The following is a 13826-nucleotide window of genomic DNA, read 5'->3' on the forward strand; positions in this document are numbered from 1 at the left end:
TTAATCGAATGTCGGAAATGTCCATTTATCCCCTACGGAGAAAACGTAATCACAGAACGCCAATGCAGAGCTAAACATCCTCTTACAGCTAAGAACTACTGAGCGAAAATGAGATACAGAACAACTTAACGGTAATCAAAAAATCCCTCCCTTCTGAGACCGCCGTGTGCCGTCTGCATCTAAAGCCTTTTTTTTTTATCAGTGAAGTGCTCTGTTTGCATGCTAGTTGTTTTTTAGCTTCACAGTTATGGTCAAACTCTGACTTTGGAGTTGTGAAAAACTCGGCATAAATGAAAAACCCGGTTGTGGTGAACAATTTGAATAATAACTGAAGAACGGGCGTCAGTCGCTCAGTCGTTAGGCCGTTTGTCCGCTGACCCACAGGTTGGCGGTGTGATTCCAGCTCTCACAGATTAATGACCCACCTCGCCCCGATCTCTGTGTACACTGGTGTGTGAGTGTGTGTGTGAATGAGCGAGTGGTTCTTTTGTTGTATAGTGCTTTGAGTCCCTTGAAAGTGGAAAAGAGCTGTATAAAAATGTGACTATTTACCATTTAATAATAATTAGGATGCTCAAAAAGTATTATCATATCAGATTTATTTCTATAGCACATTTAGCTCACCCAAGTGCTGAACAACATTTACAGTGAAATAAAACATACAATAAGCAAAACAAGCAGAATAATAATAATAAAAAATAATAACAGCAAGGTGCCAAGGTGTCTCTTCCTTACTCTGGGCAAATGCCAAGGAGAAAAGGTGCGTTTTGAGCAGAGATTTAAAGTGCTCCTGTAACTGTGCAATGGCAAAGTGTTCCACAGTCATGGACCAACAACAACTGGAACATGGAGCTGAAGGAGTTCAAATAAATAGGAAGGTACCATGCCATTAAAACTCTTAAAAACAATCATTCAAATTTTAAAATGGATTCAAAAATTTGCAGGGAGCCAATGCAGGGATTTAAGAATAGGAGTGATCTGCTTCTTTCCAGTTAAAAGGCGAGCTGCTGCATTCTGGACCCCCTGATGGCGGATGAGCTGGGAGAGTTACAGTAATCCAGTCATGGGATCACAAATGCATGAATGACCATTTCAAAGTGCAGATGTGGAATGTACAATTTGATTTTGCTTAAAACTCTTAACTGATAAAAACCTGATTTAAAAACAGAGCTTACTTGTTTTTCAAATTTAAAATTGCAATCAAAATTCACATCAAGATTTCTAGAAAATACTTTTTCATAGGAGCTGAGAGGAACTATGGCACTGTCACAGTTCATCAACACATCACAATGACCAAAAACAATGATTTCTGTTGTCTTCTTATTTTAACTGAGAAAGTTTGACTATATCCAATCCTGAACACCCCCCCCCCCTCCAGAAAATATTAGGAAAGTGAGGAGTAACTTTGGACCATGGATACCGGTTATTGACTTTAAGACACGTTAGAATATTGTTATCTCATCAAAAACATACCTGGAGTTTTTTTTTTTTTTTTTCTTCACACGTTTGAGTAAATCTTTATTATTAGTTTGTCTACATCTCCAAAACTCAAACTGAAAAAGTTAACAGCTACATTTGACCTTTAGTCCAGCAGCTTTTGGGAAATCCAGGGCTGAAATCATCCAAATCATTATAGAGAGGGTTTATGGAATTTAAAATCACAGTGGATTTCCTGTATAACCACCTGGCACGTGTGTTTTCTGACAAGAACTCAGCCTAAATATGCAGGGGAAACATCATGTGCCCTTTCATTTTAACTTTCATTTTAACGTGTAAAAGTGTATTCTGGATTCTCTCATACTGGACATCTGATAAAAACATTGCAGTTCTGTTGCTCAGTTCTCTTGTAACACTCGTCTCCTCTGTTTGTTTCTCTTCAGGACCTTGGTGGAGTGAGTCCTCCTCAGAGGAACTGGAAGGGCATCGCCATCGCTCTGCTGGTCATCCTGGTGGTGTGCTCCCTCATCACCATGTCTGTGATCCTGCTCACTCCAGGTACACGCTCACACCGGAACACGAGCGCGATTAGTCACATTTAAAGCTCCTTTATTACGCAAAATTAACTCTTGAGAGATTTTAGCCGTGTTAGAATATTGTTACCTCATCAAAAACATACCTGGAGTTGTGTTTTGGTTCATACACAGTCCTGCATGTAAAAAACGGGGTGTCAAATACAGTCCAGTATATACAAATATTAATAAACTACACTGAAAAAACTAAAATCTTGCCAAGTTAATCGTTCATTTTATGTTATTGGGTTCTTTTTTCAGACCAAGAGTTTGTTTGTTTTTTTCAGACCAAGAGTTTGTTTTTTTTTTAGACCAAGAGTTTTATTTTTTATTTTTATTTTTTTCTGACAGTTTCAGGCATGAAAACAAATTCTTGGTCTGAAAAAAAGAACCAAATAACATAAAATATCAGAAGACCAAATGAACCTTATTGGACTTAAACGTATATTGTGTAACTTTTCTGTTGGAGGGTCAGTCAGACACTTTTCTTCGTGGAGATATTGTTTTGTCTGGAATGTTTCATGGAGACCAGACCAAGTTACAGGTCAGATCTGTGGAGAGGCGACCCCGCTCACAGTCAGAATGCCTGTTTTTTATTTTAGAGCTATAAAACCACCAGTAGTAAGGCAGAGCTGTTTAACGTCGCACTGTGGAATGTTCCAGACAAAACAATGATGGATTCCAATCAAAAAGTTACACAGTGCACCTTTAAAATGACTTGACTTAAGAAAATGTTATCTTGATTTGAGAACATTTCACATGACGAGTCAAATGACCCAGTGGAACAAAACGATTCATACTTAGAAGAAAAAAATAACTGTTGTTACACAGAAGATAAGAAAAATAACAACTCTTTGCACTTAAAATAAGAAAGTAAATCTTATTTAGTTTGAATTGAGGAAAAAAAAAGTAATAATAATAACATGCCAAGTCAGATCTACTGAAATCAAGTTAAATGTTAATGTTAATTTGAGTAGATATTACTGTTTGCAGTGTATGTAGGTCCAGCCCAGGGGTGTCAAACTCAAATTCACAGTGGGCTAGAATAAAAATTGTCGTGGGCCAAACTAAATATTTATTGAATGTTTTCTCTTCTTTCGAGATATGTAATGTTAAAATGTTTTCTTATTAAAATAAATGTTTAATAATAGTTTTGCTCAAACATTCTATCTAGAACAAGCAGAATATAAAATAATATCAAAATGTTCAATAAATAATGTCTCTATAGCCGGCGGGCAGCTCTAATACATATTTGATATGATCTCACGGGCCAAATATAATTATGTTGTGGGGCAAATTTGGTCCCCGGGCCTGAGTTTGACATGTCTGGTGTAGCCCATTGTTTCCCAAAGACTAGGTTGCGACCTTCAGGTGGGTTGCAAGAGATTTTTGTGGTCGCCTTGTCACAATCTGCATGTAGGTCTGCAATATAAAGTGATATGTGTGTTGGGCATTGTTGCATCCCGGTCTGGAACACGCTACAAAAACGCAGACAGGCCCAGCTATCTTATTAGAGATGTTGAAATGTTAAGACATGTTTTCTAATTTTTCACTTTCTTACGTCCATTTTGCGATGCCATGTACAGTTCAAGAGTTAATCAAATGTTGTATATGTCCATTTATCCCCTACGGAGAAAATGTAATCACAGAACGCCAATGCAGAGCTAAACATCCTCTTACAGCTATAAGAACTATTGAGCGAAAATGAGATACAGAACAACTTAACGGTAATCAAAAAATCCCTCCCTACTGAGACCGCCGTGTGCTGTCTGCATCTAAAGCATTTTATCATCTGTGAAGTGCTCTGTTAGCATGCTAGTTGTTTTTAGGTTCACAGTTATGGTCAAACTCTGACTTTGGAGTTGTGAAAAACTCGGCAGAAATGAAAAACCCGGTTGTGGTGAACAATTTGAATAATAACTGAAGAACGGGCGTCAGTCGCTCAGTCGTTAGGCCGTTTGTCCGCTGACCCACAGGTTGGCGGTGTGATTCCAGCTCTCACAGATTAATGACCCACCAAACCCCCAGTGTGTGCGTACACTGGTGTGTGTGTGTGTGTGTGTGAATGGGTGAGTGGTTCCTTACTGTAAAGTGCTTTGAGTGCCTTGAAGGTGGAAAAGTGTTATAGGTAACACTTTATAATAACTAAACCTTACTTAGCCTTAATAAAACATGAACAAAGACTTAATTAATAACGAACAAAGACTTAAACAATAATGATTCAGGCTTAGTAAATGCTTAATAAAGGATAATGTATCTTCACTTTAGAAAAACTCTCCAAAAGACTTACAGATAACAGCCGCCTGAATGATCATTGGATTGTATTATTAGTAAATCATTCTCTCATCGCTTACTAATGATTAATAAATGCTCAAATACTTAGTCCATGAGTAATTAAGTATGAAATAATTATGAGTAACTATTTACAGCACAGGCAAATGAAGTGCAAGTGCTAATTAAGGTAGTAATTAAGTAGTTACTAAGCGTGAATCATTATTAATTAAGTCTTTGTTCATGCTTTATTAAGGCTAAATAAAATGTGACTATTTACCATTTACCAATAATAGTATAATAGGATAATCAAAAAGTATTATCAAATCAATCATACATTTTTTGTAATTATTTTATTCACTATTTTGTCCCAATATTGCTGCTTCAATTAAATCTTGAAAAAAAAGAAAAAAAAAAGAAATGGGCTACATTTAATGTCTAAACAGGCGACTTGTGGATCCTTTTATTTCTGCTTCAGTGACTGCTTTTCGTTGTGTAAAACTTGAGTAATACTAATTGTTCAGAGACACGATCGCTCAGTCAACAATAAAATATCCACATTAATGCTCAAGAATGGTCAAACTAGGGCTGGGCGATATGGATCAAAAAATATATCTCGATATATTTTGCTATATTTCGATATACGATATATATCTCGATATATGTTCAAGAAAAAATAATCCCCTAAAACTGAAAACTGCAAAAACAAATCTGCCAATTCCACAAGGTCCTTTTTTTTTTATTGAAGTGTAAGAGGTCGGCAATTCATATAGGAACATTTAAGATTACAAAAAACCCTAATCACATAAATAATAATTTAACTGTAAAATAAAAGAAATAATACATATATCTCAACACAAGCTCATCTTTGCATTAACTCTGTTATCCAAACCAGAACCAGAACCATGAGCTCATTTAGCAGAAGAAACTCAGGATGTTCCTTATTTCAATAGATCCATGTTATTATCCAGCAGTAAGGAGCTCTGAGGTTTAATCTCACAATCCACTGCAGATCAAACCCAACGTTTCCAAACACTATTGTACAAGTGACACTGCAGCAGATTATTCATTAAAATCTTCTGCATAAATAAACTTGACAATATATAAAACATAACGACTATAGAGCCACATCAGCCTGTTTGAGATAATAATGTGTTTAATGCAGTTTTGCGCACGTGTGTTTACATTTAACAGAAACAAAACTTAAGCGCATGGCTCATTTGCATAAACAGCACTTCTCCTGTAGCTCAACTCGTTCAGCTTCTTTCGGGCTAAAGGACGCGACTCGGTGGAATATGAGGATGTGCTGCTGGTGGTTTTGTCTGTAAATGGTGGAAAAGGTTCGTGGTGCTTGAAGCTTTTCACTGGCACCAACTTTCTGCGTTCACGGCGACAGTGACGAGTGAAGGAGACACGAGCGAACAAAATCAGGGAGGCGGAGGCGACGAGAGAGAAGGTAAACAAGCGAAGCGGCGAAATCAAAATTGAATATAAGCATTATATCGATATATACGATATGTCAGAATCCATATCGAGTTTAAAAACTATCTCGGTATATTTAAAATATCGATATATCGCCCACCCCTAGGTCAAATCCATCTTTATTTTGTGATTTACCAATAACGTCTATTGACTTGGGTTGCGAAGGTTTGTGACTTTTAAAATATTGGTCCTGAGAAGATAAAAGTTTGGGAAACACTGGTCAACTTACTCCAATTTGTCTCGAAAATGGCTCAGCGTATGTCAGAAATAACATATACTCATTTGAACTATAATTTGTATAAAAAGTGCTGTTATTAAACTGTTATCGACTAAATATTCGTGTCCACCCCAGGTCTGCTCGCCTGCATAAAAGTCACTGCATACTGCTATTAACGCAGAAGCTCGTAAAAGCTGAGAGTTGAGATAATATATCCCCTTTAAATACATCGAGTTAGTCTCCCAGAAATAAGAAATAAGACAGGTAGAGTGTGTCAGTGGAGCCCATACGGGACTTTATGAGACAAATAAAAACTAACTACCGATTTAGCTCCTTCTCATTCATCACAATGTAACCATCCTTTAAGACGCCGCCGCCGTCACGTTTTGGGCGACAGGGGCTCAGGTGGTCGAGCGTTTGTCCACTGAGTCCTGCACGGGTTCGTTTTTGGAGACCTGCACCCGCTCGAACCCTCGCAGTTCAGCACCGCGCCCGCCCGTTAACCCGTCATTTGATCAAAGTTAGACCCGTTAACATTTCACCCGTTCCCCGCCCGTACCCTGTCATAAATCACACACAGATTAAAAGCATTCTAACTGAAACATCCACCAGAATACGAGTTGGAACGTTACGACTTCAAGAATTACAATCACGAAATGAAACGGTTTCGCTTTCTTCAGTACGAACACGAATTCACAGACGCGACTCGACTGTCATCACTTCACAGGGAGTATTTACTGAGCAGAAGAAACACTGATCGAGATGCCGGACTTTTGCGCCGCACACGTCACGGACTGAACCAAGACTAAACCAGGACTGAACCAGGACGGAACTAGGACTAACACCAGGACTTAACCAGGACTAACCCAGGACTGATTCCAGGACTAAACAGGACGAAACCAGGACTTAACCAGGACTAACCCAGGACTGATTCCAGGACTAAACCAGGATTAAACAGGAGTGATTCCAGGACTAACCAGGACGGAACGAGGACTAAACCAGGACTTAACCAGGACTAACCCAGGACTAAATCAGGAGTGATTCCAGGACTAAACCAGGACTAAATCAGGAGTGATTCCAGGACTAACCAGGACGGAACGAGGACTAAACCAGGACTAAACCAGGACTTAACCAGGACTAACCCAGGACTAAACCAGGACTAAATCAGGAGTGATTCCAGGACTAACCCAGGACTGATTCCAGGACAAACCAGGATGGAACTAGGACTAAACCAGGACTAAAACAGGACTAAACTAGGACTGATTCCAGGACTAAACCCGGACTGATTCCAGGACTAAACCAGGAAGGAACTAGGACTAAACCAGGAGTGATTCCAGGACTAACCCAGGACTGATTCCAGGACTAAACAGGATGGAACTAGGACTAAAGCAGGACTAAAACAGGACTAAACTAGGACTGATTCCAGGACTAAACGAGGAAGGAACTAGGACTAAACCAGGACTAAACCAGGAGTGATTCCAGGACTAAACCAGGACTAAATCAGGAGTGATTCCAGGACTAACCCAGGACTGATTCCAGGACTAAACCAGGATTAAACAGGATGGAACTAGGACTAAACCAGGACTAAACCAGAAATGAACCAGGACTCAGTGTCGGGACAGGTCTCGAGATAAGTGCAGCTTCGCGGACACCCTGCTCCACCGGCTCGGGGTTCTCTCTCTCTTAAGTCCAAGATTAGTCCTGGTTTAGTCCTGGTTTAGTCCTGACCCAGTTCTGACCCAGTCCTGACCCGCCCGTGTGTAATCACTCCCCACCCGCACACCCGCCTGTCAAATTCCACAACGTTAAAACCCGCCCGTTTCAGCAACTATTTGCCCGAACCCGACCCGGTGCAGGACTCTGATCTGACGGTTGCCCTTTCGAATCCTGCTCTCCACGTAAACACGATCGGTTGAGCGATTAAATCCACCGACCCGCAGGTTGAATGCCGTCACGGTGTCCTTGGGCAAAACACTTATCCCGCCTCTGCTCTAATGTCTGCGTTCCTTTCGTAAAAATGCGCTGAAGGTGGAAAAGCGTCGCATAAAACGTGAGTATTTGCCATTTTCACATCAAGGACAGCGGCGGTACAAACTCACACCGCACTCCAAACATTTACACGTAATGTACTTTTTCAAATGTTCAGCAGTGACAATAAAAAGAGTAAACGTTGTGCGGCCCGTCCTGTTTGCTCCGCTGAGACCTCGCGCTTGGTTAGGCTTCGCTCACTTCATAAACAAACCAACTGCTCCAGCGATGGGCACACGCCAACATGGCTGACATTCAAATCACTTGGCCCTCCTCTTCTTCTTCTTCTCTGTCGCTCTGCTCTGTCGCTCCGTCGCTCTCTCCCCTCTTTCCCTCGTCTCCGTCGTCGCCCTTTCTCGCCTCTCTGCCCCTCTGTCTCTTCGTCTCTCTCTCTCTCACCCTCTTCTCTTTTCTTCTTCTCCATCACGTCCCCTTCTCGTCTCTCTACTCCTTTATCTGTTTGTCTCTTTCTCTCTCTCACTTTCTTTTTTTCTTTTTCTCTGTCATCTCCCTTTCTCACCTCTCTACCCTCTATCTCTTCGTTTCTCTCTCTCTCTCACCCTCTTCTCTTTTCTTCTTCTCCATCACGTCCCTTTCTCGCCTCTCTACTCCTTTATCTGTCTGTCTCTTTCTCTCTCTCACTTTCTTTTTTTCTTTTTCTCTGTCATCTCCCTTTCTTGCCCCTCTACCCCTCTATCTCTTCGTCTCTCTCGTTTTCTCACTCTCTCCTCTTTCCCTTTTCTCTGTCATCTCCCTTTCTCGCCTCTCTACTCCTCTATCTTTTTGTTTCTCTCTCTTTCCTCTCTTTTCTTCTTCTCTATCATCTTCCTTTCTCACCTCTCTACCCTCTATCTTTTCATCTCTCTCTCACACTTTCTTCTTTTCTTCTTCTCTATCATCTCCCTTTTTCACCTTTCTATCTCTCTATCTCTTCGTCTCTCTCTTCTCTATCATCTCCCTTTCTCGCCTCTCTATCCCTCTATCTCCTCGTCTCCCTATCTCTCTCTTCTCTTTCCCTCTTCTCTATCGTCTCTGTTTTTCTCGACCCCTCTCTCTTTGTCTCTCTCTCTCTCTCTCTCTCGCTTTCTTCTTTTTTCTTCTTCTCTATCATCTCCCTTTTTCGCCTTTCTACCCCTCTATCTCTTCATCTCTCTCTCTCTCTCTCTCTTCTCTATCATCTCCCTTTCTTGCCTCTCTACCCCTTTATCTCTTTGTCTCTCTCTTTCACTTTCTTCTCTTTTCTTCTCTATCATCTCTTTTTTGTGCCTCTCTACCCCTCTTTCTCTTTGTCTCTCTCTCTTCCTCTTACTTCTTTTTTCTTCTTCTCTATCATCTCCCTTTCTCACCTTTCTTCCCCTTTATCTCCTCGTCTCCTCGTCTCTCTCTCTTCTCTATCCTCTCCCTTCCTCGCCTCTCTACCCCTTCTATCTCTTCTTCTCTCTCTCACCCTTTTCCCTCTTCTCTATCATCTCCCTTTCTCACCTCCTTACCCCTGTATCACTCCATCTTTCTCTCTATTTCTCTCTCTCTCTCTCTCCTCTTTCCCTCTTCTCTGTCATCTCCGTCTCTCGCCTCTCTACCCCTCTATCTCTTCATCTCTCTCTCACTTTCTCCTCTTTTATTCTCTCTATCAGCTCTCTTTCTTGCCTCTCTACCCCCTCTCTCTCTCTTTCTCTCAGTCTCTTCTCTGTCTCTCTTCTCTATCATCTCCATTTCTTTCCTTTATATCCATCTATCTCTTTGTCTCTCTCCCTCTTTCTCTGTCTCTCAGTTTCTCCTCTTTCCCTCTTCTCTATCACCTCCCTTTCTCGCCTCTCTACTCCTCTATCTCTTCATCTGTCTATCTCTCTCGCTCTCTCTTCCCTTCTCCTCTTTCTGTCCTTTATCCCTCCTTCTGTCCACTTTCCGTCCACTCCATTTCTTACGTCTCCTCGCTCTCATCCCACGCTTCCTTCTCATCTCTCCTCATTTGCCTCTCTCTCTCTCTCTCACTCTCTTTTCCTGTCTGCGTATTCCTTCTCTCTGTTTTCCTTCTCATCCCTCTCTCTTGCCCGTCTCTCCTTGGCAAAATGAAAAATGTTTTTGACAGCCTCAATAAAGGTCTGTTCAAAATCAAATATCCCTCTCTCCCTTTCTTCCTCTCTCTCTCTCTCTTTCATCTTTTATACATCTCTCTTCTTTCCTCTAATCCTTTTCACTCCTTCGTTTATATCTTCCTCTCTCTCCTCTTTTCCCTTTCCGAGCTATCTCTTTTCTCCTTTTGTTCCCTCTCTCCTCTCTCTCTTTCTTTTTCATCTCTCCATCTCTTCTCTCTCTCTCTCTCCCCTCTTTCTCTTACACATTTGTCTCCTAGCTCCTCTCTTGCCTCTTATAGTCTTTCCTCTCTTTCTCTCTCTTTACCGGCTCTGTCTCTCATTCTCTTTCCCTCTCTTTCTCTCTCCCCTCTTTTTATTTCCCCTTCTCTCTGTCCTGTCTCCCACTCTCTCTTTCTCTCTCCCCTCTCTTATTCTCTCTCCGTTCTGTCCCCCAACCCTCTCTTTTTCTCTTTTCCTCCTCAACTTTTCACTCTCTCTCTGTTCACATATTTTTTGTCTCTTATTTCCTCTCTAGTCTTTTTCACCTCTTCCATGTTTCTCTCTCCTCTCTCTCTCTCTCTCCCTCCCTCTCTTCTTCTCCCTCTCTCTCTCTCTCTTTTCTCTCTCTTCTCTCTCCCTCCCTCTCCCTCCCTCTCTCTCCCTCTCTCTCCCCCTCCCTCTCTCACTCTCCCTTTCTCTCTCTCCCTCTCTTTCTCTCTCCCTCTCTCTCCCCTCCCTCTCTCTCTCTCTCTCTCTCTCTCTCTCTCTCCCTGTCTCTCTCCCTCTCTCTCTCTTCTTCTTTCTCTCTCTCTCTCTCCCTCTCCTCTCCTCTCTCTCTCTCTCTCTCTCTCTCTCTCTCTCTCTCTCTCTCTCTCTCTCTCTCTCTCTCTCTCTCTCTCTCTCTCTCTCTCTCTCTCTCTCTCTCTCTCTCTCTCTCTCTCTCTCTCTCTCTCTCTCTCTCTCTCTCTCTCCTCTCTCCCTCTGTCTCTCTCTCCTCTCTCTCTCTCTCCTCTCTCTCCCACTCTCTCTCTCTCTCTCTCTCTCTCTCTCCCTGCTCTCTCTCTCTCTCTCTCTCTCTCTCTCTCTCTCTCTCTCTCTCTCTCTCTCTCTCTCTCTCTCTCTCTCTCTCTCTCTCTGTCTCTCTCTCTCTCTCTCTCTCTCTCTCTCTCTCTCTCTCTCTCTCTCTCTCTCTCCTCTCTCTCTCTCTCTCTCTCTCTCTCTCTCTCTCTCTCTCTCTCTCTCTCTCTCTCTCTCTCTCTCTCTCTCTCTCTCTCTCTCTCTCTCTCTCTCTCTCTCTCTCTCTCTCTCTCTCTCTCTCTCTCTCTCTCTCTCTCTCTCTCTCTCTCTCTCTCTGTCTCTCTCTCTCTCTCTCTCTCTCTCTCTCTCTCTCTCTCTCTCTCTCTCTCTCTCCTCTCTCTCCCTCTCTCCCTCTCTCTCTCTCCCTCCCTCTCTCTGTCTCTCCTCCCTCTCTCTGTCTCTCTCTCTTTATCCCCCTCTCCTCTCCTGTCGGCAGCTGTCCCGTTCGCCCGTCGCACATACTTGGCGCTCCTTCCTTCCCGAGTTCAGCCCAAAGCGTTGTGTTTTGTAATTAAAAAGAGAGAGTGAGAGACAGACAGAGAGAGAGAAAGAGAGAGAGAGAGAGAGAGGGGTAGATGTCCTGGGGCAGTGTGGCTCCAGGATTACGGCTCCAGTAATGATTGTGTTAATGAACATATGAAAATGCCGTTGGAGGAAGAGTCAAAAACGGCTCCATCTGTTGGTTTGGATGGTGAAAGGTTGCGGCGCTCACACGAGTTATGAAAGAAAAAAACAAAAAACTAAATATCCCCAAGAAAACACACAGCTGGGTCCGAGATCTACAAGTGAGCTCATAAATATGGATCAGGATTTGGTTTAAAGGTGCACTGCGTAACTTTCCGGCTGGTGGTTGGGAGATGTTATTGCTTTGACTGAACGTTTCCTTGTACGACATGAAATCTGCAGTGTCCTGGTTTCATCATGGGGCAGGTAAACACACAATCCCATTTTCAGTGTCCAGGATAAGTCACTATCCAGTTTATGGGAAACAGGGACTAATACAGGACTAAACCAGGACTAATACAGGGACTAATACAGGACTAAACCAGGACTAAACCAGGACTAAACCAGGACTGAACCAGGACTAAACCAAGACTAAACCAGGACTGAACCAGGACTAAAACAGGACTACACCAGGACTCAAACCAGGACTAAACCAAGACTAAACCAGGACTGAACCAGGACTCAACCAGGACTCAACCAGGACTAAACCAGGACTAAACCAGGACTCAACCAGGACTCAACCAGGACTCAACCAGGACTAAACCAGGACTAAACCAGGACTAAACCAGGACTAAACCAGACCTAAAACCAAGACTAAACCAAGACTAAACCAGGACTAAACCAGGACTAAACCAGGACTCAACCAGGACTAAAACAGGACTAACAGGACTCAACCAGGACTAAAACAGGACTACACCAGGACTAAACCAGGACTAACTACAGGACTCAACCAGGACTAAACCAGGACTGAACCAAGACTAAACCAGGACTGAACCAGGACTAAACCAGGACTAAACCAAGACTAAACCAGGACTGAACCAAGACTAAACCAGGACTAAACCAGGACTGAACCAGGACTGAACCAGGACTAAACCAAGACTAAACCAGGACTAAACCAAGACTAAACCAGGACTGAACCAGGACTAAACCAGGACTAAACCAAGACTAAACCAGGACTGAACCAGGACTAAACCAGGACTAAACCAAGACTAAACCAGGACTGAACCAGGACTAAACCAAGACTAAACCAGGACTGAACCAGGACTAAACCAAGACTAAACCAGGACTGAAACCAGGACTAAACCAGGACTACACCAGGACTAAACCAGGACTAAACCAGGACTACACCAGGACTAAACCAGGACTAAACCAGGACTACACCAGGACTAAACCAGGACTACACCAGGACTACACCAGGACTACACCAGGACTAAACCAGGACTAAACCAGGACTAAACCAGGACTGACGTAGCATCTGCAGTGAGTGGAAATGAAGATAACCATGGAGCTAAGTCATCGATCTGATCTGTGTATGTATCTATTGTAAAACTATTGTATAACTACTGTAAAACTACCAAAAGTGACAAATCTGATCAACAACTAAAAGGTTATAAAATTGATTTCTAAGTACAGTCGTCCAACACTTCTTCCACTGAGCGCTGACTTCAAATTCAAACACAACTCTGAATACATTTTGGCTCTACATTGTACCAAAATATAAAACTACCCCCTGGTCTTCTATAGTCAAATGAACCCGAGTTGTGTTCTCAAACCTTTGTTAATCAGATGATAATTCCATGCTAATACTATGTGTCCATGTCCATTGAAGTCAAGAGAAGCAGCAGTCGTATGAATTCAAACAAGTTCTGAGGTGCTCTCCCTTTTACAACATTCAAAAAGGAAATATTCATGAATGAGGGTCTTTATTCTTCTTTCTCTTTTTATCAGTAATCTTGTAAAATTCATTACTATTTGCCATGTAACTCCAATAAGTTTGTGTATTCAAAATTAAATACATTTACTTCATTTGGCTTCGGGTCAGTGGACGTTTTCACATTTTTAAACTGCTCTAACCTTTTTAAACGCATGAATATTTGAAATTAATTTGAAGTTGTGGAAAAAAAACAAAAAAACAACTGTAAATTGATTTTCAGGCCTGCCCGA

At 42.1% G+C, this 13826-nt stretch overlaps 1 protein-coding gene across 1 annotated transcript in view; it reads left to right on the forward strand.

Moving 5' to 3' along the window:
* The first annotated feature begins 824 nt into the window (after positions 1–824).
* Positions 825–13826, forward strand: part of LOC110158188 (inactive dipeptidyl peptidase 10) — a 232283-nt gene continuing 219281 nt past the window's right edge. The window contains exons 1-2 of the mRNA XM_055150252.1: positions 825–878; positions 1881–1995. Of these exons, the coding sequence (XP_055006227.1) occupies positions 825–878; positions 1881–1995 (169 nt within the window). The remainder of the gene's footprint in view (positions 879–1880; positions 1996–13826) is intronic.

The sequence above is a fragment of the Boleophthalmus pectinirostris genome, unplaced genomic scaffold (genome assembly GCF_026225935.1).
Source record: "Boleophthalmus pectinirostris isolate CB_2022bp ecotype Guang Dong unplaced genomic scaffold, ASM2622593v1 HiC_scaffold_1, whole genome shotgun sequence".
NCBI lineage: Eukaryota > Metazoa > Chordata > Actinopteri > Gobiiformes > Gobiidae > Boleophthalmus > Boleophthalmus pectinirostris.